The sequence below is a fragment of the Chrysemys picta genome, chromosome 8 (assembly GCF_011386835.1).
Source record: "Chrysemys picta bellii isolate R12L10 chromosome 8, ASM1138683v2, whole genome shotgun sequence".
NCBI lineage: Eukaryota > Metazoa > Chordata > Testudines > Emydidae > Chrysemys > Chrysemys picta.
Window position 1 is genome coordinate 104,887,753 of NC_088798.1, and position 26,192 is coordinate 104,913,944.

At 51.3% G+C, this 26,192-nt stretch overlaps 1 protein-coding gene across 1 annotated transcript in view; it reads right to left on the reverse strand.

Annotated features, from left to right (window-relative positions):
• Window positions 1–6,052: 6,052 nt before the first annotated feature.
• Window positions 6,053–26,192, reverse strand: part of FAT2 (FAT atypical cadherin 2) — an 80,752-nt gene continuing 60,612 nt past the window's right edge. Inside the window, exons 19-24 of the mRNA XM_005295894.4 lie at window positions 23,330–24,137; window positions 21,118–21,263; window positions 15,186–15,627; window positions 12,859–13,012; window positions 9,448–10,040; window positions 6,053–7,998 (exon numbers count right to left, since the gene is read on the reverse strand). Coding sequence (XP_005295951.2) covers window positions 7,481–7,998; window positions 9,448–10,040; window positions 12,859–13,012; window positions 15,186–15,627; window positions 21,118–21,263; window positions 23,330–24,137 — 2,661 coding nt within the window. The 3' untranslated portion in view covers window positions 6,053–7,480. The remainder of the gene's footprint in view (window positions 7,999–9,447; window positions 10,041–12,858; window positions 13,013–15,185; window positions 15,628–21,117; window positions 21,264–23,329; window positions 24,138–26,192) is intronic.

Consider the following 26,192-nt stretch of genomic DNA (forward strand, 5'->3'; position numbering starts at 1 on the left):
AAGGGGTGTGTGTGGATCCCCTAAATCTTTGGGGGACCCAAACTGAGAGCAGGTTTCAGAAAATGTACCTTTCTACACAGACGTGTACGTAGAAAAAAACGGCTAGAGAATGTCCATTCCCATTGTTCTCTATGCTTTGCAACTTGACTCTTGTAAGGGCTCTAAAATCCGAATAGCTACTCAGATTGCTTTGAAATATGGTGTGCCTCATGGGGATGTGGGCTAGGATCAGTGCTCCAAATTGGGGATCATTTGACTGAGGGGTTCCCAAGTTACAGCTCCTCTCCCAGCTGTTAAACTGAGAGGCACTAACCAAAGGACTGGAAGGGACTTCGAGGGGTCATCTAGTCCAGTCCCCTGCACTCATGGCAGGACTAAGTATTATCTAGACCATCCCTGACAGGTGTTTGTCCAACCTGCTCTTAAAAATCCCCAATGATGGAGATTCCACAACCTCTAGGCAATTTATTTCAGTGCTTAACCACCCTGACGGGAAGTTTTTCCTAATGTCCGACCTAAACCTCCCTTGCTGCAATTTAAGCCCATTGTTTCTTGTCCTATCCTCAGAGGTTAAGAACATTTTTTCTCCCTCTTCCTTGTAACAACCTTTTATGTATTTGAAAACTGTTCTCATGTCCCCTCTCAGTCTTCTCTTCTCCAACTAAACAAACCTGGTTTTTCAATCTTCCCTCATAGGTCATGTTTTTTAGACTTTTAATCATTTTTGTTGCTCTTTTCTGCACTTTCTCCAATTTGTCCACATCTTCCCGAAATACGGCACCCAGAACTGGACACAATACTCCAGTTGAGGCCTAATCAGTGCAGAGTAGAGCGGAAGAATTACTTCTCGTGTCTTGCTTACAAAACTCCTGCTAATACAGCCCAGAATGAGGTTTGCTTTATTTTGTAACATTGTTACACTGTTGATTCATTTAGCTTGTGATCCACTATGACCCCCAGATCCCTTTCCACAGTACTCCTCCCTAGGCAGTCATTTCCCATTTTGTATGTGTGCAACTGATTGTTCCTTCCTAAGTGGAGTATTTGGCTTTTGTCCATATTTAATTTCATTGTATTTACTTCAGACCATTACTCCAGTTTGTCCAGATCACTTTGAATTTTAATTCTATCCTCCAAAGCACTTGCAACCCCCCCTCCCCCAGCTTGGTATCGCCCACAAACTTTATAAGTGTACTCTCTATGCCATTATCTAAATCACTGATTTAAGATATTGAACACAACCGGACCCAGAACTGATCCCTGCGGGACCCCACTGGTTATGCCCTTCCAGCATGACTGTGACCCACTGATAACTACTCTCTGGGAACGATTTTCCAACCAATTATGCACACGCATCCCTTTGGTAAAACTCAACAGCTTGAGAGCATTCTAAATATCGATAGTTTGATTAGATAGTAATGATTGGATGAGTCAGACCTCATTGAGAGTGATAGCTGTGAATTCACCCTTCAATTGACATAACTAAGGATAAATTAATCACAGGCCCCCACCTGAGACAAAAGGAGTTTGGGAGTGAGTGGCTGGTGAGTGCTACGCTATGTGAGTCATGCATGGGGGGAAAGTAATCCAAGTATTTGGGTGGAAATTAGACACATGACTGCTTCCTGGGAGAGGAGAGGTATCAGGGGGCAGAGGAGAGGGGCAGTAGGAGGCGGGGGGCTTGGGGCTGCAGTGAGGGGACAGGGTTATGAGAAGGGGGACAAATGGGAATGAGTAGTACAGGGGAGGGGAGAGGTGTTTTGGGGGCTCAGGTGAGGGAGTGGAGAGATGGGACACAGGGAAAGGGTGAGTGGCAGAGTAACTGGGGGAGAGCAGGGGCGGGGGCACCTCTCAGCCCCATGTTCTCCCCTCCCATGTGCGTGCCCAGATCTGGGGGGCTCTTGCCCCGCTTGGGTATTTTGAGCTCACTTCCCTGTCCCTCTCCTAGGGGCTGGGATATGGGGCCCCTCACCCTTCTGGGGCTGTCTGAGTCCCTCTTGCTGCCCCCATGTGTGTTCTCGGATCTGAGGTGCCTGGGTCCCCCTTCCTACCTCCCACTCATGTGAACTGGGTTCTGGGGGCACTTGTCCTTTCTGGGAGGGTCTGAGGCCCCCTCCCTAGCCCCCATGTGGGCCAGGTTCTGGGAAGGCCTGCCCCTTTGGATGGAGAGCTGAGAACAGGCATGCTTCATACATATCACAGGCTCTAAAGCCCTCAGGAGGGGGGATGGGCACACCGACTGAGCTGAGCGGAGCAGCTCGTAGGTCTCAAAGCTGCTGTTTAGGCTGTATCCTCCCCATGGGGTGTTCTCATCGGACCAGCTCACGCCTCCCAGAGCCTCTTGTGTTGCCTAGGGAAGTGTAGAGGAAAGGCTCTAGGTGGGCTTTGTTTTATTTGCATGGCACTAAAGATCTAACTATTGCCATTTTATTGAGGAGGTTGTGAAGGCTAGGACTAGAACAGGGTTTAAAAGAGAACTAGATAAATTCATGGAGGTTAAGTTCATTAATGGCTATTAGCCAGGATGGGTAAGGAATGGTGTCCCTAGCCTCTGTTTGTCAGAGGGTGGAGATGGATGGCAGGAGAGAGATCACTTATAGACTCATAGACTCATAGACTCTAAGGTCAGAAGGGACCATTATGATCATCTATTCTGACCTCCCGCATGATGCGGGCCACAAAAGCTGACCCACCCACTCCTGGAATAATTCTCTCCCTTGACTCAGCTGTTGAAGTCCCCAAATCATGATTTAAAGACTTCAAATCGCTGAGAATCCTCCAGCAAGCGACTCCGGCCCCATGCTGTGGAGGAAGGCGAAAAACCTCCAGGGCCTCTGCCAATCTACCCTGGAGGAAAATTCCTTCCTGACCCCAAATATGGCCATCAGCTGAACCCCGAGCATGCGGACAAGATTCTCTAGCCAGACCCTCTGGAAAAAGTTCTCTGTAGTAACTTTTAATATCCCATCATTGACCATTGTTACTAATTACCAGCGATGGCACGTTATTGACCTATTGACTAAAATCACTTTATCCCATCAAACCATCCCCTCCATAAACTTATCAAGCTTAATCTTAAAGCCAGAGAGGTCTTTCGCCCCCACTGTTCCCCTTGATCATTACCTGTTAGGTTCACTCCCTCTGGGGCACCTGGCATTGGCCACTGTCGGAAGACAGGATGCTGGGCTGGATGGACCTTTGGTCTGACCCAGTATGGCCATTCTTATGTTCTTATACCATGATGTGGGCCCAAATAGTCTCAAACCGTTCATGTATACCCAAGGGAGGTCCTGGCACCCTCTAACTCTTCAGGGGACCCAAACTGAGACTAGCATGTGAGATCATGTTCCCATCTTTGCTTGCACAGATGTGCAGTCTGGAAGGGTTACGGTGCATGTGCACCATTAAAGGGTTACACTTAATGCTTGCCTGGCTTGTTCGAGAGGCCATCCCAATGCCATTGCCGCGTGGTGAGCGCCTCACCACTGCTGGTTCTAGTCCGAACGTTTGCTGTTGCAATAAAGATTTAGTAACTCATGTTGCTTGCGACAAGTTGTCCCTGTTAGAATGCCCTGTGTTTTTATTTGATGGGGAGGCTTACTGTGAACACAGAGCAGACGGAGAGAGAACCAACCGCATGGGACACACGTTAGTCACGTTGCTTAATGTGCCGCGGGCCGGTGCTCAGATGCTGCGGTGAATGCTGTTGGAACTCCAAGAGCCTGCCTGTCCACTCACTTACACTGTGAGGTTTCCCTGGACTCCTATGCGGTTACTTACTATAGGGTCTGTGGAGAGAGCAGAATCAGGCCCCGGAGTTCTGATGTGGAGGGTGGTGAAGCACTGGAAGGGGTTCCCTTGGGAGGTGGTGGAATCTCCATCCCTAGAGGTTTTTGAGGTCAGGCTTGACAAAGCCCTGGCTGGGATGATTTAGTTGTGGATTGGACCTGCTTTGAGCAGGGGGTTGGACTAGATGACCTCCTGAGGTCCCTTCCAACCCTGATATTTTATGATTCTATGTAGGAGAGTAGCAGGGGGAGGGGTTTGGATAGATGGTTCTGCTTTTTGCCCCCATCTCTGTGTGAAACCTTCCGATGCCCGGCTGTTGCTCAGGGCTTCACATCCCCACCATTGTATCCCCAGGATGCTCATTCGCACCCACAGAGCACCCGGCGCAGCCATCTGTGTTGGAGAGCCTTGTTTCATGCAGCATGGAAGGGGTTAATACCCAGTCATTACGATGTCGGTCTCTGCAGCCCAACAGGCTGGCATGGGTGGAGGAGGGGGATTTCTCTGTTCACCTGGACGGGCACTGGGAGGAGCTGGCTGAATAGTGCAAACACGTATCCACCAATACTGGTTCCAATAAAAAAGCCAATCTGCTCTGATCAGTATGGCCAGCTCTGGGCCTTCGCTCCCCTGACTCTCTACACGTCGGGGTGTTTTACACATGGAAAGCACAAGTCATCCGGATACTCATGACTGCTGCGCAGGTGGAGACTTGTGGCAGAGGAAAGCGCTTGGATTGCCGTCTTGAAATCTTGCATATCCTCCCTCAGTTAACACTGGACCTGCTGGCAAACATGCCCCAAATAACCCCTGTGGCATAACCCTGTCAACTGGAAATGGGGCACGGGATAACGTTGATACGTGTCCTGTATTTCCTGTTCCACTTGAACAGGATCTAGTGGCTTGTGGGCTGAGACCCCAGTACCGCTGCCTGCAATCCAGTGCTCAGTGGTTTATGGGGTAATCCTGACTTTGGGTGCTGTTTTTTTTTGCATTGTGCCCTGGTATTGCAAGCAAAGCCTGGTGCATCATTGTGTCCTTGGGGGTGTCTCTGCTGCATTTCCAGAGCGGTCTTTCTCCTGATCCTGGCATGCTCTGCCAGGCCTGCTCCATCCACTGCCCTAATACCTGTGGGTCAGACGCTTCCTTTAGACCAGCCTACCTATTGCACCGCTCCTTGATCCTGCCATGTCCTTCTCTGTCCAGGGATGGCTGCTGCCCTGAGCTACGTATGCAGCTATAATTCTAGCTCCCTGTGCCCTTGTGTGGGCATGATGCACTCCCAGGACATCATTAACCCTGGATGCACTCAGGTCTCCAGTGTTGTCAGGGGACAACAGAGTGCTGTTTGCATTGCTTCTTTGAGTGCAACTCTTGTCCAAACAAACTTTTCTGCCCCCATGGGGACAACTGGTTCCTATAAGGGCAGTACTGACCCTATGTGAGTCTGAGAACGGGTAGGGTCATCGTCACTTGCCTTCCTAACACAAAATCATTTATGTATCGATTCAGGACTTGATAGGGTCTAGTAATGCCAGCCAGCGAGCACCCTGGACAACCTTCCTCTCCCCTTGCCCAGTTATCTGGTTTCTGAGTGGGAGAGAATGAATGTTCCTTTGTGTGGGGGGGGCTGTATGTGTCTTGCTTTGCAGATCTCTTTGGCCTTGGTGCGTCTCAGGTTTGTGATCTACTGTCTAGTGGCGTGAAACTTTGGGTTTGCAACTTGGGGTTGCTCCTGAGGGTCATGCTGCTTGCATCATGCCCCCATGCCCGACCTGCCAAGGCTTCAAGCTGACTGATAAATGAAATGAAAAGGGAGCCTCGTGGGAAACATCCCATTTCCTGGAAAAATCGCTCTCCTCTGACTGACGCGGAGATGTTTACCAAGGATGTGAGTCCTGACCACTCCCCGGGTACCACTGGGGGCTCTCGGGCCCATTGCTAGGAAAACATGTAGCGAAGCTGGAGTTTGTGACCCCAGCACAAACTGCTCACACTTTCCCCACCCTCATTGTCTTGGCTCTAGAGCAGGGGCCCAAATCCATGGATCCAAAGGCCTCCAGACTTTGAGGGTGTTTGAAATCTGAGACGGATCCAGAGGCAAAATGTGCAGGTGGCCTCTGTCTTTAGAACGGGTTCAATCAACAGCCAGAATCTGATTGCACCTGAAATGTAGGGCATCCAGATCCAAATTTTGCACCCCACGCCTGTCTTTCCTCTGAGCTAGGCAGCTGCCTGACGCTTACAAAGGAGCCCCAGTTAGTTTTCAAGTAAAATAATAATACAAAACCGCCTCTTTTTTAATTGCTTTCAAAAACCGACCAAACAAAAAAAGATAAACTCTCTCAGAGAAACTATCCATTCCCAAGCACAAGGAGATCCAGGCGAATCCCATCTTAAATAATCCTCTCTCGCCGGGAGGGGACCTGGGAGGAACGAGCGCACAGTCTCCTCCCCCGTGCGGATATTCACGGCTGCACATACACACATTGACACGCGCACACACACACTCGCACAGGACGCGCATTCACATGTCTGTGGGTCATTGCACATAGTGAGCTGCTGTAGCAGTTCTTTCTGGGTCCCTGATCCCCAGGCCAGGACTTGGGCAGCCCCTGGGTGGAGATGCTCGGCAGCATAGGCTGTGTTGAGTCTGGGCATGAGAGAGCCAGCGAGAACCTCAGGTTCCCCTCTGTACCCAGCAGCCTTTATGAAGAATCCCCCTTTATATGACGACAACGGAGCCATGTCCCCAGCACAAGGGATGCTGTAGATGTGGATAGATGACCGGTAACACTTGCGGTACAGATGTAGCCTGGCAGATTTCCAGATGGGAAGGTGCTGAAATAATTGTCCAGTCAAACACCTACCTACTTTGAATTCAGGCCTGCCTGTATATCTTGTGCCTTCTCCTGCCAGCAACCTGTGATACCTCATGATGTGGGTTAGGGAGGCGGGATTCTTTGCTCAGTTTCTCCTGTAGAAATGGACATTTTTCTGGGCTCTTTACAGTTGTAGGGAGACAAGCCCAGGAATGAACTAATGTAACGGCTAAATCCCACCTTCTCTCTCCCCCCTCAAGGCCATGAGGGGCGCCAGCCCGGAGGATGGACGGAATCGGGGGCAGGCTGTCGTCAAAACTCCACAGTTCTGCTTGGAGAATTATTAGCCCACCTGAAGCCCTTGGAGCCAGGCACAAGAGACCCCTCAGAGATGTAGCTCAGATCTCCCTGGACTACAGTGAGGAACCAATCCAGTCCCACCTTCTGCTACCCTGGCAACGGACTGTCCCAAAGTTCCGTGGTCCTCTCTCCCGCTGCCAGGCTCCATGCCCAGGGCAGGGAGAGGTGGTGCCTCCATGTCTAAGGAAGCTGTTGGCATGAAGACTGACTTGCCATCAGCGCCTGTTGGCATCTGAGGAATTCCCTTTGTGTTCCCTGGCACTGGCCTTTGTGTTTTCTGCCCGGCTGAGATCCATTCCGGAGCAGCAGCAGGAGCGATTTATAGAACGCCAGGGACAAGAGTCCATGCTATATTACAGCCCGACTGAGCACGGGGAAGCTGTTAATGGGGGACAGGGAGCGTTGTATGTCCCAGGAGAGAGGGGACTAAAACAAGGTTACTTCTCCCTCCATACACGTTCCAGTCGCCGCTCACGCTGCTTCCTTCTCGTTTTGAGCACATGGCCCCATTAAAACATCACCTCCTCGCAACTCCCATAGTCACTTTCCACCATGTCAGAGCCCTCGTAGTTTGGGGGTGGCATTGGCTGGGCCCTGATGCCGGGCTGGTGCCCCACCTCGCAGTCTGCGTAGGACGGCTGGGCCACGCTAAGGCGCATGCTCACCCTTTTGTAGCCAGCGTCCGGAGGATAGGGGGTCCCCTCGCTCTGCAGCAGCTGGGAAGGATAGTAGCTGATGGCGGTGTACTCGTTCTGGCACTGGGAGGCGGGCAGTTCCATAGGGTCAGGTGGCAGGAAGTCCTCCAGGTTCTGGTTGCTGTAGCGTGGAGGGATGGGGGCCCGCTTATTGCTTTGGTCTAGTGGGAAGGGAAAGCCACCGTAAAGACCAGCTGGTTCAGAGTCTATTGGGGGAGGAGGAGGATGGGAAGATGGCAGAAGAGGGCCTTGAATAACGTCGTAGTGGGGATGGTCCTGGACATCCAATGGGTGGTACCTGGGAGGCCAGTAGGTGGTTTCTGCTGGATATACTGGAAATAAATCAGAACCAGGTTAGCAGCTATCCATAGCCATTCCTACTTGGAATCAGAGCAAGGTAGGGCTGGAAGGGGTCTCAAGAGGCCATCTAGTCTATCCCCCGTGCTGAGACAGAATTAAGTATATGTAAGTATACATCTAGTCATCCAATAGCTCTTTATCTCTTCTTCCTCTCTAGCCAGCTTTCTCTCTCTCTCTCTCCATCCATCCAAATCTGGGTATATTAGAGAGAAAGGAAGAGAGAACAAGTAGAAAAGAGGGGTGTAGTGGCTCAGGTGTGAGGGGTGTAGCAGGTCAGGATTGAGGGGTGTTGGCAAGGCTGGGGGGGGAATAGGTGGGTGTAGCGGGTCACATGTGAGGGGCGTTGGCAAAGCTGTGGGGCGGGATAGCTGGATGCAGTGGGTCAGGTGTGAGGGATGTAGCAGGTCAGGAGTGACAGGTGTTGGCAGGGGTGTGTGTGTGTGTGAATAGCTGGTCAGTTCTGAGGGGTGTAGCCGGTCAGAAGTGAGGGGTGTTGCTAGGGCTGTGTGTGTATGTGTGTGAATAGTTGGGTGTAGCTGGTCAGGATTGAGGGGTGTAGCAGGTCAGGAGTGAGGGGTGATGGCAGGGCTGTGTGTGTGAATAGCCGGGTGTAACAGGTCAGGAGTGATGGGTGTTGGCAGGGCTGTAGGGTTGCGGGGGGGAATAGCCGGGTGTAGCTGGTCAGGGTGTGAGGGATGTAGCAGGTTAGGAGTGAGGGGTGTTGGCAGGGCTGGGGGGGGGGGATAGCTGGGTGTAGCTGGTCAGGGTGTGAGGGGTGTAGCAGGTTAGGAGTGAGGGGTGTTGGCAGGGGTGTATGTGTGTATGTGCGAATAGCCAGGTGTAGCTGGTCAGGTGTGAGGGGTGTTGGCAGGGCTGTAGGGGGGGGATAGCTGGGTGTAGTAGGTCAAGATTGAGGGGTGTTGGCAGGGCTGTGTGTGTGAATAGCTGGTCAGGTGTGAGTAGGGTGACCAGATGTCCCGATTTTATAGGGACAGTCCCGATTTTTGGATCTTTTTCTTATACAGGTTCCTATTACCCCCCACCCCCGTCCCGATTTTTCACACTTGCTGTCTGGTCACCCTAGGTGTGAGGGATATAGCAGGTCAGGATTGAGGGGTGATGGCAGGGCTGTGTGTGTGAATAGCCGGGTGTAGCTGGTCAGGTGTGAGGGATGTAGCAGGTCAGCAGTGATGGGTGTTGGCGGGGCTGTGGGGTTGCGGGGGGGGGGGGGGGGGGAATGGCCGGGTGTAGCAGTAGAGACTAGACTGCATGGGGAGGGCTGTGGCACAGGCTTGGACAGCATCTGCCCACACTATGCCGGCTCTTGCCAGTGCCGTTGGCCCTTCACAAGCCTGAAGCCCCAATGCATTGGGGAGCCACCTCTAGCAGGAGGAAGGGGCGTGTGGAGGGGGGGCACTGACCCATCTGCTCCCTGGCCCAGGAGCTCTTGATGAAGGACTCGTTGTCGGAGTTGGAGGAGGGCGCGGCCGACGGGAGGTTGGGGGCCACGCTGCACACGATGGTGCCCCGGGGTTTCTGGGCATTGCCCGAGCTGAAGGTGACAAACTCCGGCGTGGGGATGGGCTTGCGCTGCTCCGGCGTGCCCCTGTCCAGGTTGTTGTGCGGGCCGTTGCTGAGGATGTTAAGCTCGATGGGTGGCGGGGCGTGCGTGGCCACCCCCACGCTCTTGGAGAACTCGCTTTTGGAGAGCAGGTCTGGGTCCTCGCTGGCCACCGGCTTGTGAGCCTTGGCGGGGCGGCAGTAGCGCCTGCGGATGAAGGCGAAGGCCACCGCCAGGATGGCGACGCCCAGCACCCCAGCAACAATCTCGCCGATCTCCTCAGGACCCATCCCCCACTTGGCGGGCGCAATGTCAGGGGTAACGAGCCTCTGCGTGCAGAATGCCCCCTGGTACTCCCCCGTGCAGATGCAGCGGACAGAGCCGCCGGCGTTCACACAGCGCCCCGCGTTCCGGCAGGGGTTGTCCTGACATTCCTCAGCCATCTTCTCACACCTGCAGCGGGGAAGGGGAAGGGAGACACCGGCCATCAGAGCTGGGGACACCTGCTAGAAGCTCTAACCAGCTGAAGCAGTGAGGCTGCTCCACACAACTGTTCTCAGAGCCCCAGCACCCGCTAGCCCGAAATTATGCCCGGCCTCCGTTGCTTGCCAGCCAAGAACCAGGAGATGGTGTATTGCCACCAGGCGATTTTGTGGGACTTTTCCCACAAGTTCTCCAGCTTAGATGGAGGTGGGGCCAGGCTGGGGAACCTGTGAGGTTGATTTCTGAGTGGGCCTTTCTCTGGAATGTGGTGTGTTGCTCCCTCTAGTGGTGAAGGTGAGGTGGGGCCCACAGGGACATGTCCCTGGCAATAAGTTAAATGACAGTTTTCAGGGAACAGGAGCAAAGTTGCCTTTTCTCCAATTCTGCCAACTCGCAGGAGGATTGTGGGGTGGGGCAGAGGAATGGCCAGCTCCTAAAGGCAAACTTGGACCCCAGCCACATTCGTTTATTTTATACCCATATTTGCAGTTCGTTTGGTCCGGAGCAGCTGCTTTATCCCCATTTTTAGTCCTTTCATGGTAGCACTGGCTACCATAAAGTTCCTTCTCCTTGGTTTTCTGTAGGGTGATGCCATCCAAGCAACCCTGAAAATGCCTCCTCCTCCCTCAGCCATTACCCAGTACATTTTGCCACACCACAGCGACATAAAACAGATCATTGCAATACCAAAGGCCAAGGGACAAAACTCCTCTTTCCAAAGTTCAGAGGAAGATTCTTCTCCTCTCCTTTGCTGGGGAGAACTGGGTGCTTGGAACCTCCCCACTCTTGAAGTCTCTGATAAATCAGGCTAGGGAATCCAGGGACACTCTGAACTGCATTGATCTTTAAGAAACCTCCTCAGCTGTAGTTTACCCTAGGCTGTCTCCCCAAGGGAAGCTACAGATGTTTGCCGCCTGGAGCAAACATCTGGGGAGTGTCCAGAGTAGCTTTGACAAATGCATGAATTTCTAGAAGCTCTAGTAAAGACCAGCCCTTAGGCACTTAGAGATTTTATGAAAAGTCCGAGGAATCAAGACCAAAATACTGATCTAAATTCCCTCCCCCATTTAAAAACCCGACACTCTCCCATTCCTGAATAGAACAGGAATCCCATCAACTTCGAAATGATTCTAGAACTCTGAACTCCTTCAGGGCTCGGAAAGTTGGATTTGGGATCCTCCCATCCAGAAGCATCAGTCCTCCCACCCTGAACGGGTGCCTTTTTTATCACATTCCTTTTCTTTTTCAGCTTCCTCTCCATGCCTTCTCGTGCATAACGATTTATTTAAGGGAAACATTCCCACACCCTTTAAGGCTACCTCCTTGTGCTAAACAATCTGTTCCATCTTGCATTTAGTTGTGACGTTCAGAGTATCTTTCCCAGACCTGCAGAAGTGCTCCGTGTAGCTCAAAAGCTTCTCTCTCTCTCACCAACAGAAGTTGGTCCAATAAAAGATATTGCCTCACACACCTTGTCTGACTAGAGGGTGAGGCCTGTTTCAGGTGCAGCAGTGCCATCTGGTGATCAGTTGCACATTCTCCCCAAAATAGGATGGATAATTTCAACCTTCATATTCACCCAAGAGGCCCGTCTACATGCCGGGCAGCTTTAATTGAAAGGCAGTAGAGATGTGCTAGATTCACTTCACATTCAACTTGAGCTGGGCTATTTTCGGCCATGTTGTGGGGCAGGCAGGAGCGAGGAGCCCAGAGAGGGACATGTGGTTACCGCAGGTGTAACTGCTTCTTTGCTGATGACCCAAGGTGACATGGGTAGTGAAATCTACTTCTGGAGCCATGTTAACTCTTTCAGTGCTGAATGTGTATTCTGAACATGCGCTAATGTGGATATGAAGAATATCCAGAATTATCAAAATGAATGACAACAATAATTTGGGAAGGTGCCTTAAACCTTGTGCTTCAGGGCTTAAGCCAGTCTCTAATTATTAGAGACCAGGATGAGACCCACTATAGGGGCAGATTATCCTATATCTGCCTGCTGTAGGGTTCTTACAACTTTCCCTGAAGCATCTAGTGTTGGCAACTATCAGAGACAGGATACTGGGCTGGATGGACCTTGGGTCTGATCCAATGTGGACATTCCTATGTTCCTTAGCACTGCAGATCTGGTGTCTGACAGATGTGGTCCCTGGAATATCCCCTCCATCAGTGACTTGGTAACGGTAAGGATCTGACTCTTGGCTGATATTAACCAACTTGTAAAACTTGACAGGTATCAGCTACAGAGCCGTCATCAATCTCCCCCAGAACAATGCATCCTCTGTGCTCGTCCTCTCCATTCTGCGAAGGAGCCCTGACATGTCAGGGGTAATTTGTAACACAGCCGAGCGAAGTGTGTACTTGTTAAAAGAGCAGTTCTAGGAACAGCCCTGTCACAAGAAGACACTTTGAATCGGCACCAAACAAAACATTCACAGGCACCCAGTGAAACGCTGACTAAAGGAGATTATTTTCTCAGGCTCTAAGAACCGTGAGTACATGACTCAACTAGTGACAATGCAATCGCAGGGGGATTAATTCGTCGTTTGGTTCCTTCTGCCTTCTAGAGTCTGAGAATGCAATCCAAAAAGTGCATGGAATGTGTCAATCAATCTTGGAGTGGCTGTCTGGGGTATTAAGATTTGTGACCAGGTAAACTGCAAGAACATGCAGTTCCGGATGTTCACCCCAGCCATGAGAAACGGTGCTCAAAGTTAAACACATGTCTTGTAAGCTGAGAGCTCCGCACAGGGGAACACTCAGTCAAAAAGCCATTCCTTGGTCTTACCTGTCCCCCAGGTACCAATCGGGGCAGCGGCAGGTGTAGCCTGTTTCGGAGAGGAGGCAGGTGCCCCCATGGAAGCAGGGCTTGGATTCACACGGGCTGTCCCCCAGCTCACAGCGGTCACCAGAAAACAGCACGGGGCAGATGCAAGTGTAACCTAGAGAGGGCGATAGAGAGCTGTGAGATGGCTGCACCAGCTAGGCGGCGGAGGTGGTTTCTGGCCCAGGGTGCACGAACAATCTGACACTTTGGGAATTAGCAGCGGGAGTGAACTTGGGGTTGAGGCCGCAACCGCCCAGCGCTGAGACTCTCCTGAATGCGCCATCTGAAGAGCACAAAGGTGTTGTCCTGTAACCCCGGGTACAGCTCAGGTGAGGTCCTAAATGGAGCCGGTGGCCCCCTCCCTCCCGGGTGGGCAAAGCTGATCCACCGGCGATAGATTTTTATGACTCTTTTAGACATGATGTCTAACGATGATAGCCTTCAGCCCACCGAGCGCCCGGCAAACGGCCATGTCTAGGCAGCTCCTGTCCGGACACGCTTTGTTCCACTTCCCCGTGGGAGTTGTCATGTCAACAGCAGGAGTGAAAACCCAATGGGTTGGGTGGCTGGGCTTCTATTTTTCTGGTATCTGCCAAATCAAATTCTGATCCTGGGAATTTCAACTGCTCAGCTGAGCTCTTTCGCACCAGGCACTAGCACGCTGCGCTGGGGAAGTGCAGCCCCTCCACCTTGGAGCATCCTAGAAAAGTGCCTGGTTATGACCCATAAAATAAACGTCTCCATCCTCTGTGCATAGAGTAACTCAGGCAAGTTCCGGCTCACTTCCACGTCACTAGTAGAGCTGTGTGCACACACGTGTGCACATGGCAGGCACAACCAGCCAGCCATGCAAACACAGAGACGTGTACGTTCAATCTTATCCATGTGCTCACACACACTATCCCTGAGCGTGATCCTGTCACTGACTGGCCTTATTGTGACATTTGCATGAGATCCAGGCATATTTACACAAACACTTTCTCGCACAAACACACATGCCCTTGCACTCCAGCACACACACACACACATGCACAAGCACATTTGCACATATGTGCACACGTTCCCCTGTACACACACGACCCCTTTTGCAGGGTTGCACACTCACACACCCTGTGTCTGTGCACTTTACCTCGAACAAGTTCACCTGAGCTAAACAGCTGCCTAGCTGACAGGAATCTAAATCCTGTTGCCCAAGGGGGCAGGCGGGGAGGGAAGGAGGGAGGTGTGCTCTCAGCCCTTTGATTGCTGCTAACCCATTAGGGCGTGGGACTCTGCAGCAGACCTCAGGCAGAAAAACAATAGCATCAATAAGCACAGAGAGGTTCAAAGGATTCCCCTGTGCATGTCTCCCATCACCATGTAGCTGTGTCAGAGCCGCCTCCAGATGCCCCCAAGACAGGGGAATGGAAGTCAGAGCAGGAAAGCCCGAGCATGGGCAGTGGCTGTCTCAAGGAGCTCAGTGCTGCAATGTTACGCTGTGCACATGAGTCCCTCTCACACACTGTTCACCCACAGAAATCAGAGCAAGATGTTCTGGAGAGGAAGGGTGGTGCAGTGGTTAGGGCGCTAGCCTGGGATTGAGAGACCCGACTTTAATCCCCAACTCTGCTACAGGTTTCCCGTGAGGCCTTGGTCAAGTCACTTAGTCTCTCTGTGTCTCAGTGCCCCACCTGTGAAATGGGGATGATAGCACTGCCCTGCCTCACAGGGGAGTTGGGAGATTGATGAGGTGCACAGATAGATACACCCGTGTTTGTGACATGGATGAAATCCTGCTACAAATAACTGCTGGGCAACCAGGTTCAGATGAACCCGAGAATTGCAGGCATGAGCTTGTGCTAATGACTTTCATAGGTTCCCTCCCCGGCCCCCGGGAGTCACTTATAGGATGGGAACAAATCCACATCTCGTCTTCCCACAGTGTTTCCACCTTCCAGGAGCTGAAACGTCATGGGATGACCAGACCTCATGTTATTCCAGCTCCTTGAGGCTTTGTAAAAGCCTGAATGAAAATACAACCGAATCCAAGGCCCTGTGCAGAAACAGCGGTGCACCCAGTCTGATCTGCCAAGGACTGCCTCGTAATGCTTCCAATGTGTTGTTTCACTGATTGAGGACATTGCCCCCTGACAGTCTGCTGGGAGACGCAGCGCTGTGAAAAGCCAGAATTTCCCCTCCTCTGGGGCAGCCCCCTTAAATTTGTCCATTCGGCTCAGCTGTTTTCCACGCTCGCCTCCAGACTATTGATTTCTTATTGCCCAGAAAGTCATGGCGGGACATACACGTACCTCCTCCGTGAGTCTCGGCGCACATCCCCTCATTGAGGCAGGGGTTGCTGCTGCAGGCGCCGGTGTGCAGGCAGCACTGCTTTATCCCCACCTCCTCCACAATCCCCTTCACCTGGCTGTCCCCAGGCAGGAGCATCACGTCTTCGCTGTCAATTCTGACCGCATCCAGGCAACCTCTAAACCCCCGAGTGACCCGCTGGGGCTGTCGGGACTGGACGATCCCCCCGAAGAGCAGATCTCTCCTGGAAGGGGAGATGCTGCAGGCCCCGGGCAGCCGGAGAGACGTATTTCCCAAGCTGTCGACGAGCAAGCGGAGGGATGTGCTTTTCACTTCCAGAAGGACCGAGTGCCACTCTCCGTCGCTCACAAAACCCAGGGAGGAGAGGTTCCCGTTGATATTGCCACGGCATCGGTGTCCGAGATGAGGCACCCCGTTAACGAGCTGCAAAACACGCCCAAACAGCCAGAATTAGGAGCGATGCAAACACCGTTGTGCCGCTGGGCTTTCAACGCTCCCTGCTTCCCTCCTTCCCCTTCTGTGCAAGGCAAGAGGCAAACGCCTGAGATTTCCAGGACCCAAGAACGTTCAGCCAATAGGACCGTTCCACCAGCCAAACCTCCTGAGGCTTTGCCTTGCGTTAGAAATGAAATGCCCATGGGACTGTCCATGGCGGGGGACGACTGTGTATATCTTTTAAATTACAACGCGTCTCACCACAGTTCCTGGTGGACTGAACTACCACCTTCACCATTAACTCTACTCAGGAAGCTGAAGAATTGCACGAGCCTTGCAACCAAAAGTCTCCTCTTGCCAATTGGCAGGGCAGGCTTGGGGGAAGCTGGAGTAGGTAGGTGCTGGCCTGGAGAAGGCAGCCGCCTTTCGCCAGCGCTAAACTTCGCACCCTACTTTAAAACAAGGTTTACGTTGCTATTTTGGAAAACAACTAGTCCGTCTCACCTTGCTCACACAGCTCGATCCCTGGCCTCTCCTGCAGCCCTTGACTGGTAGGTGGAGAGGGCTGCTCCTGAGATGGCCTGTAAAGCCAGGAGTGGCTCTGGGCCACCTGGGTGACCCGGAAAGTGTGAGGTCTCTAGAGGACTGCACTATGGACTGGTCCAGGATCACCTCCTTCTAACTGCTGGACCATTCCAATCCTCAATTACAATGGGGAGGAAGAGGGCAGGGCAGGAGAAAACCATTCTTAATGTGAACAAACCAAACGGCATTTCATTATTTCCTTTGTTTTCCATTCTCTCTAGAAATGGCTCTGAACCAAAACTCAGCTCCTGTCACTTTTTCAATCGGCCAAAGGTACGTTGTTTAGCTGCCTCCCGGGACTCCTGTAATAGGTAAGGCCAAATTCTGCTCTAACTTACTCCTTGCATCACCCCGTGGGTTCAGAGTGCACGCTAGGACAGGCGGAATTTAGCCCCTCCTGCCTCCCTTTGTAAAGAGCTGGGAGGTGGGAAGGAATCCGCTCTGTGATGTGAGTCATCATGCTATAATTGGATTATGGTAGCACCCACAAGCCACAATAGAGATCAGGGCCCCGCTGGGTGCCGTACATAGGCACAGTGAGACAACTGCCACCCTAAGGAGCTAACAATCTTTTGATCCCCAGGTCCACGCTCCGTGCCCCAGACCACACCGCCACGTGGCAGCATGCAGATGCTGCATGACTTTACTCCCCAGCTGTTTGCAGCCCCCACCTGCTGCCTCGGGGTTTAATTTGGGTCACCGTGGTGCTGGCGTTCAGGATGAACTCCATTTCCAAGTGATTACTTGGTATCTTGTTACCGGTGTGGAAGCTGCCCAGGCCGGAGCGTCTCTGTTGGCATTAACGAGAGGTGCTGAAAGAATCTAGGCAAGCAAGAGCAGCTGGCAGGGCTGCATTGTAGGAGCAGGTGAAGGGGGCGAAGAAGAAAGAAAGAGACCTGCTGTGGTACCCAGCTTTTTATCAGCACATTGGAAACCAGGGCCAAAGCTGCTAATATCCTCTGCAATCCAATACTCCCTCTCCAGCACCCGGGAATGACACAATCAGATCATTGAGCGTCTAATTATACTAACTACACAAATGTCCTCTGCATTGTAATGGAGGGGCAGTGCAGGAAAAATGGTGCCCATTGCCTGTGACTCCTCTTAAAAGCTTTGGTGGGACAGTGAAAAGAGAGAGAAGCATGTAAGTGTGGTTTCGGGGTGAATTCAGGTGAAAACCTCTCTTTTCCCCTACCCCATTGATTCATCAGGGACTGTCTTCTATAGAACCCAGGGGGCCATGAATAGGGAGAATGCACAGGTAGAATTTTAAACATTCGTTTGTCTGTCTATATATATATATATATACACACACCTCTACCTCGATATAACGCTGTCCTCGGGAGCCAAAAAATCTTTCGCGTTATAGATGAAACCGCGTTACATTGAACTTGCTTTTATCCGTCGGAGTGCACAGCCCTGCCCCCCTGGAGCACTGCTTTACCGCGTTATATCCAAATTCGTGTTATATCGGGGTAGAGGTGTATATGACAAGGGGAAGGAGTCGTAGAAGGTGGTGGATGATCTCCACTGGGTGACCCTTGGAGGAGCTGTGCTGTGAATCTCTGCACAGTGGGGTGAGAATATCAGAGAAGGTTTTGCCGTTTCCCTTCTGTTTTAAACACAAGCTGAGCATCAGTAACTGGCTTGTTCAGATTCTGGGGACAAGTTAGGATTCAATGCCCCTGAAGCAAAAAGAGACTCCTTTATGAGTCTCCTCCAGCTAGCCTGTCCTTTTCCTCCTTCTGGTGCACAATGCCGTTCAGCTCGGGTGCAGTGCTTGGAGATCATGAGGATAAGGCAGGTTCACCCTGGGAGGAATTTATTCAAAACACTGGAACTACAAACCTGAGACAATAAGCAAATAAATAACAGATGCTACTGACTTGCGCTTATTTGCCTATTTTTGCAAAACTAAAAGCTCGAGGGCCCCCAGAGTTTATCAGACATGTCCTGGCAATGTTTTGGTCCCTCTGATGCACTCCACAAACAGCGTGACAAAGAAATGAGTCAAAGGCACTGCAGCCCCTCCAGCTGCAGGGCAGAGTATCTATTAAATATTACCCACTGGACAGGCACAGCTGTGTATTTATAGCCAAAAAGACTGGGGCTTTGGACTCGGTCATTAACTAGCCTTTTGTCACCAGGTCCTATGTGTGGGACTGGCTAATAAATTGTCTCCTTGGCTACTATGCACGCCTCCTCCTCTTTCCCTGTGCACCTCCCTGAGGGCTAAGATCAGTGGAGGTGATTTTATTGACCAGTCTCTGAGCTGCTCTAAGACTTGGAGGCAAGGTGCTTCCAGTGGCGCAGCGGCATCTCTGGTTATGTGACTTTCTTGCTCCAAGCGCCTGCTGAAACCTAACTCTGCCGGCCTTCAGGGCGAAGTCTGAGGCACCCCTTTTAGATCAGATGGGGGCTTGACAATGGCCCCTCCCTGAATGGCTTATTGGGGCTGGTTGGGGCAGTAGAGAGGGCGCTCCGGGGCTGTGCCAGGTGCAGAAGAGGGTACGAGAGCCTTCCGCAGCTTTCGTGACCCTGTGCAATGGGCAGCTACAATCGCAGTCCCTGCATTCGCTGTCTTGCTTCCCAGCCAGAGGGGCCAGCAGATCTGAGCGGCTGGGCAAGGTCACGCCCTCTAGCTGCTGCTCCAGCGAGCTCCTCCTCAGGGCCAAGAAGGAATTCTGGCTGAGAAAATTCTTCCAGGGACTCCTGCTGGTAAGCAGACCCTTTCCCCATCTCCCCCCATGCTCTGCAGCCAATGGCTTAACGCCACCATGGGGCTCAGGGGTGGGGACTGTGTGAGCTGCCTCTTCTGAGCAGTTTGAAACGGACACTGTCATCTTAAAACCCATCCTCCTGTCTCAATATTATTCCCCCACCACTGTTCCAGCCGTCCCCTAGGATTGCTGTAGCTGCAAGAAATTAGAGAAGAAAAAACATATTTCCCTGTATTTTTTCAGTTTGTTCATTTAACAGCACTTGGTGTATTGCCAGCGTCACTGATTCCCCTGCTAGACCATTTCCCTTGTTGTTTGTGGGGGTCTTTTATACCAAAACAGCGGAGAGTAAAACATTTTAAAATTGGAAAACACCACAGAAATAGGCAGGGGATTCAGGGGCCGGAGACGCACTTGAAAGTATTGTTAAACTCAGTTTAAAAAATGGATTGTGTCCCTTTAAATGAGCATGATGCTGTATTTAATTTATGTCGTACGTCTAGATTACACAGAGATGGGTTCAGGGGAAAAAACCCAGTAAGTCAATAAGTGAGTTATAAGATATGAAACTTAAATTAGGCCCATTATAATTAATGAGACACAGACAATAAAACCCTTTTCTGAAGGGCTCTTGGTTTCCTTCTGCTGCCAAGGTTGAAGGGAGCAGACACATGCTCCTTTGAATTCTTTATAGATTCAGCAAGTGCAGCCAAAGAAAGGGGAGAGATCAGATTAAGATGTTCCTGGTTCTGGCAGCTGTCCGGAATGACGAAACCCACTGCAAGAAACATAAACTAAGAGGCCTGCAAGTTTAAGCTTGAATTGGTTCTCCCCCATCTCACTGGCTAAAGTTGCCTGGATCGTTCATGAAATAGTAAGTGATGTGAGAAGCCATTTTATAAGACTTCTGTCCTCACCTTCTCCCTGCCTTCCATTAAAACAAAGAGCCTTTAATCCATTGGTGTCCATCTGGACAACTTCTCTGTATCTTTTTGGGTGGCCACTGGATCCGTGCTCAGCCCAGCTCAGCCACTGAGGAAACTAGAAGCAGCTGTTGTTTCCTGTGGTAAGTTAATGGGTAACACCATGTTTAGGGGTTTCTGACTAATTCCCTGGTGAATAAATGGGGTTGGGTTGCTCACTTACAAGCTTGTGGGTTGGTGGAAACACCATGCTCACAGGCCCTTGAATGATCTGTTTGTGAGTCTGTAGGTACCATGGGCCAGATCCTCCATGGGTGTGAGTCCATTCAGCTCCCCTGAAGTCAGCGGAGCACGGTCAATTTGTACCAATTTGCACTGAGAATCTGGCTCCTCGTGGTCCCAGAGTGACTCCTGTGTGTATGTGGGAACTCTATCTTCTGGCATCCCTGAATTGTCTCCGGTGCTGCTCGTACTATTATTAGTTAGTGCGGTACCCTCGGGGTTGGGACCGCATTGTACCTGGCGCTGTACGAACACCTAAGGTGACATTTCCAAAGATGCTCAGCATCAGCTTAACTTCTGCTTTTGTTCAAGTCAGTGGGAATTTTCCCATTGGCTAAACAGTACAGGGCGGGGGGAGGGGTAGCTCAGTGGTTTGAGCATTGGCCTGCTAAACCCAGGGTTGTGAGTTCAATCCTTGAGGGGGCCACTTGGGGATCTGGGGCAAAATCAGTACTTGGTCCTGCTAGTGAAGGCAGGGGGCTGGACTCGATGACCTTTCAAGGTCCCTTCCAGTTCTAGGAGATAGGATATCTCCATAAATTTAGGAGCAAAGCGTTACTGAAAACCCCAACCGGTACATAACAGTCCTTTCTCCAAGGAGCCAACAGTGAAATGGACATGATGTCACAGAAGGATGAAACAAACAAGGAGGGGTAAAGGAAGAGAGGTAGTAGCATCAGGCTGCTTTAGTACAGACTGGCTGTGTGCACAATCCATCGGTTCAAAAAGCCCATCTCTAGCAGTCATGCTGTAATCACAACGTGTCATGCTGTAATCACGTGTCACCCGCCTAGGTGAACATACCAAGTTGCACAGTACCCAGGTTACTAACGGGTCTTCACCACATGGTATTTTACACCTACACATAGGTGGGTATTACTTTGTTCAGTCTGTTCCTTCCTTTGGTGATAGTTCCCAGTGCACATGCAATGGAATTGTAATAAATCCTTAGGTACTGCAAACCCTACCTCCAGAACAGCAGTGTTGGTCCCATTGACGAAGAGCAGAACACCGTGCAGCTGGTGGGTTTTCAGGCGGAACTGCATCTGCCAGTCCCCTCTCTCCTGGTGATGGTACCAGATGTAGCTGTGTCCACTGAATCTCACAGCCGTGCCTAGAAATATAACCAGGCAAGGCGGGTCATCTGAAAACACTCTGAGATTCTGGATTGTGGTCAACCTACGGCATCCAGTGCTTTCCCCAGCCTGTGCTTTCCCCCATTTCAGCCACCATAACTCCAGCCTGACCTGCAGGAGGCCTTGCTGCCCCCAGTCTCTACATAGCTCTGCCAGTGAAGCTCATGAGGACCTGCAATGCCCCCTGGCTATTCACATTTCGAGCCTCCCCAACAGCTCTTCCACCATAATGACCTGCAGCCCAGTCCTGTCCTGCAGCATCCCCGGACATTCCTGTTCGGGGGCTGCAAACAGCTTTGCCAGGACAGCTCCTTCCCAACCTATCAACCCCTGCTATTCCGTGGCCAATGTGGAAATACAGTAGATTCCACTTATTAGTAACCCTCCGGTCACCAGCCAAAAGTTGCTATTACCCAGCAGTTACTAATAAGCAGGAGGCAGGTTTGCAGGGCTGCAGCCAGAACAGAAGGACTGGGACATGCCTTCCCTGGTTTCAGCCCGGATGCTGGGACTTTCTATGGGAAACAGAAGTGCTGGGGACCCCTGAGGCTGCACAATGCTTCTCCCTGCGCTCTTTGGGGCGCAGCATGCCCCAGCACTTCTTTCCCTGTGTGTAGTTCCCCAACAGGGCACAGCCTGGAGAGGCATCTGCCCTGCCAACAGCCTCCCCCCTTACGTCATGGGCGTTCCTGTGCAAGCAGGTTTGCCGGGCTGCAGTCCCAGAAGGAAGTGACAGGACAGGCTGAGCACCGGCCGCAGGCAGGTTTGCAGGGTTGCCGCCAGAGAAGGCAGGTCCCAGCACTTCCTTCCCTGGCTGCAGCTTCCCTCCCAAACCTGGACCGCAGCTGAAAAACGTTGGTAATCAGCGGCAAACCGTTGCCAGGACCCGAATCCCATTAACGTTAAAGTCAATGGGATGGGATTGGTGCCTGGCAAAATGTTGCTGTTAACAGGAAGTTGTCAATAGCTGGTATAGTAGGAAGAGGGCCTGAAACATAAGGCCTTGTATTAGAGGCCTGGTAGGAGGCCTGAGGCCTGGGCTAAAGTAATGGTCAAAACTTGCTAATATAAAGCAAAGTTAAGTTATGAGCAAAAGGCAGGCCCTGCTCACAGAATCTGACAAGAACAGGGCCGATATTGCTGAACCACCCATTCCTAAGTAGTGTTAGTCACAAGAATACACACGCAAACACATTCCAGAAAGGTGGTACCAGAACACCTCGATACCAGCACATTCCCCAAACATAACAGGAACACGCTGACCCATCCTAAAGCTAAGGTCAGGATGACAGCATGATGAATAGAGATGTTTTGATCATTACTTTAGTCTCAGGCCTCATAACAGGCCTCTAATACAAGGCCTTATGTTTCAGGCCCTCTTCCTACTACAGGCGGGTTGCTGCTAAGTGGAAGCTACTGTACCTAAAATATGAATTCAAAATCTTTGGCTTGATTTGAAGCACTGGAATAAGTTACCTAGGGAGGTGGTGGAATCTCCTTCCTTAAAGGTTTTTAAGGTCAGGCTTGACAAAGCCTTGGCTGGGATGATTTAGTGGGGGATTGGTCCTGCTTTGAGCAGGGGGTTAGACTAGATGACCTCCTGAGGTCCCTTCCAACCCCGATATTCTATGATTCTATGATTTGAATTCACCACTTTTAACTAGTCTGTGCTTTGCTGGGCACAGGACCAAAGCATGGGAACCCAAGGATAGAACTTCTACCCGTAGAGCCCAGACCATTTTGCTCCACATATGAGTGACTTTACTCTCATCGGGGCAACAGAGATCCTGTTATTATTTAATGACACATGATAAGAGCTTAGCATTATCCAGTGGAATTCTTCCTACAGGCCAGATGGAATTTGAAGCTCAAGGACGCTAGGTCTGGCCCTGAAAGCGAAGGCAGAATGGCCAGTTAATGGAACAGTGTAATTCCATGACAACTCCGAGTTTCGTGATGTGCTGAAGGGATAATCCCACACACTAGAGACTGGCATTGCTTTCCCAAGGGGGAGAATTCAAGAGCAATAAGGAGGATTTCTCACCATTGCAAGAACAAATTTGCTCCAAGCTGTGCCGGGGCGTGAGAACGCTGAGTCGGGCAGTGCTGTAGGTGGACACCATGCCCGGGTCCAGCTGAATTGTCTCCTTGCAGACACGCCGGGCACAAGCTGGCCCATGACATGGCACGTGAATGGCCTTCTTTAGCTGGAGCCCCACCTGCTGGTCCATCTCCCCAGCCAACAGAGAAATCTTGTTTGCTAGGACGCGGGGCTCATAGAAGGCACCGGGGGACTCTCCGACAGCCAAGAGGAGCTCCACGCCATTAGAGGCTGCCGTGGGCTGTAGGCTGGCCATGTGGATGTTCTGACGTCTTGTGACCAGGGTGTTTCCCAGAAACCTTTGCAAGTTGCGCCAATGGTCACCCACAAACTCCTCAGGGGAGAGGTGCTGGAAGTGTAACACCACGGCCTTGTCCAGCGCCTCCTGGCTGAAGCACCACACATGGACGTTGATGGTGGTGGTGGTTTTGAACGTGCCATCGCTGACAGTCACGTTCAGGGCGTAGTGGCCATGGGGAAGCTTCTCGCCAGCGATGATTTTGCCATCCGTTGCCCCCACTGAGAAGTGCCCCTCTTGGGGTACTTCTGCTGCCAAGGTGTACACCAGGGTGTCATGGGGGTCTCGATCCGTGGCATGGATCTTGCCGAGAACACCGCCTCGGAAGGCGCTCTCATTAGTAGTGATGAACACCTCCAGGGGCAACGCCGAGGGCGCATATTGGCTCGGCTCACTCACCTGGATGTTTACAAAGGCAGAGGACGAAAGAGGAGGGATGCCGCTGTCCGAGACCTGTCAAGGAAAACAAAAGGACCGGTTACAGGCCTGCACTGAGTTACATTGGCACTGCTCCCAGGCTGGGGATCAAGAGGAGGTGGCACTGCTTGTGTTTGAGGTGCTAGGCCAGCTTTCCACGCTGCTCTGCTGACGAACCTCAATCCTGATCTATCCAGTTTCCTATTCCCCCCACGGCCCACCCGCTCCTACTCTCTACGGCTGAAGCAAAAGTCCCGAGAGACTAGGAGTGTATGTGTGGGAAGAGCGTCTCATCCCCGCTCCCTGTCAGATGGGCGCAGAAGGACACATTGGGGTAGAGCACCTCTCACTTCCTGTGTGCAGGAGCTGGGAGAGCAGGAGCTGGGGCTATGGGATGAAGGAGGAGGAAGAGCAGTGGGGCAGCAATGGCAAGGCAGTGCCAGGAGATGGCCTTTGTGATTGCAGCTCTCCAGGAGGTGGGCGGGTAGGACTGAAATGGTGCCCTCCAAGAGAGAGACTCAGACCAGGCCTCCCCGTGAAAAAACCAGGAGCCTGCAGGCTGCTGAGGGAGGTGTAACACTAACAGAGTTAACATGGTGCATTCATTCGCATTCAGAGTGGAGCTCGTCGGCAGAGAACACGCCTGGGTGATTCTGATTTCTTGGGGTTTAATTGGCTCTTCAGTGATGGTTCTTTGGAGAAGGGGATGGTGCAGGAGCCTGGCCAGGAAAAAAATTCCCTGCAGGAACATTGACTACAAGTCACCGCCTAATAGGGTCTCCAAAATAATGCTTCTGGAATGTGTGGGAATGCAGCAGCCCCAGAAGCAGACTTGCAGCTGCTCGGTTTTCACAAAAGAGATCCTGTACCCACTCCGGTAGCCTCCTTCCTGTGAAGTCATTGGCCAGGTTCTGAGGGCACCATAACCGCAGTGAATAACGCAAGGACGGCTGCCAATCTTCCAACGAATCAAAATGCTGGTCCAGATTTTTAGAACTGTGCGTGCAGAGACACATGCGCATTTGGGTGCCTAAGTTCTGGGCAAAATGACTGCGATTGTCTGTGCAACTACAGCCATTGTACATCCATATTAAGTGCACAACTATATGATGCAATTGCACACACAAGCACAATTCTGACACTCCACACCTGCAGCAGGGAAGCTGCCATGCCAACTCAGAGCCGTGGTCCATCTAGCCCAGCATCCTGTCTCTGATAGTGGGCAGACAGTCCAGGAGGCCAGCAACCTCATAATGGATAAATATGGAACAATCAGAGCACAGGACATGTTTCTTTCTAACCTCGGGCAGTTAGTGCTTGGGGCTTATGTTATGAATAATTAATAATAATATTTATTTCTTTAGGTATCCATTATTATGGAAGATTTAGATCCCTTCTATGTTTTTACCCCATTGACGATACTTGTGGATGACTCTTAGTCACGTCAATGTCTAATTCTTTTCTGAATCTTGTCTTTGTTTTGCCTCAGTGATATCTGAAGGTGGTGAGTCCTAGCGGTTAATTATTCATCGAACCATAGCATTTTCTTTGATCCCTGTTACATTTAGTTTCTTTTACTTTCTTTCGGTGATCCCTACACCTAGTAAATAGGAGGTTCTGAGTTACTGCCTCTGAAGCATCCATTCTGCCATATTTCTTCAGAGAGAAAAGGTGGGTGAGGTAATGTCTTATATTGGCCCAACCTCTACTGGGGAAAGAGACAAGCTTTTGCGCTACACAGAGCTCATCTACAGTCCAGGACTGTGTCTCCAATATCCTGGGAAGAACACGGCTACGATACTTCATATTTCTTTCTCATGTCACCTCTAAATCCTCCTTTCTTCAAGCTATATATAGTCCTAGGCTCTGGTTCTGCAGCACTGAGCCAATGAGACCTTTGCTATTGATTTCAGTAGGAGCCTGGTCACGCTCTCTAATCTTTTTACCTCTTCTCATTCTATGGGTGGAACAGTGGATTAGTGCATCTCTGGAGACTGTGGCTTATATATTCTTCATTATTTACCAGGCAATATGATTTTGATGGATCTCCTCTGAATCCCTAACTTTGTGCGCATCACACACCTCCATGTA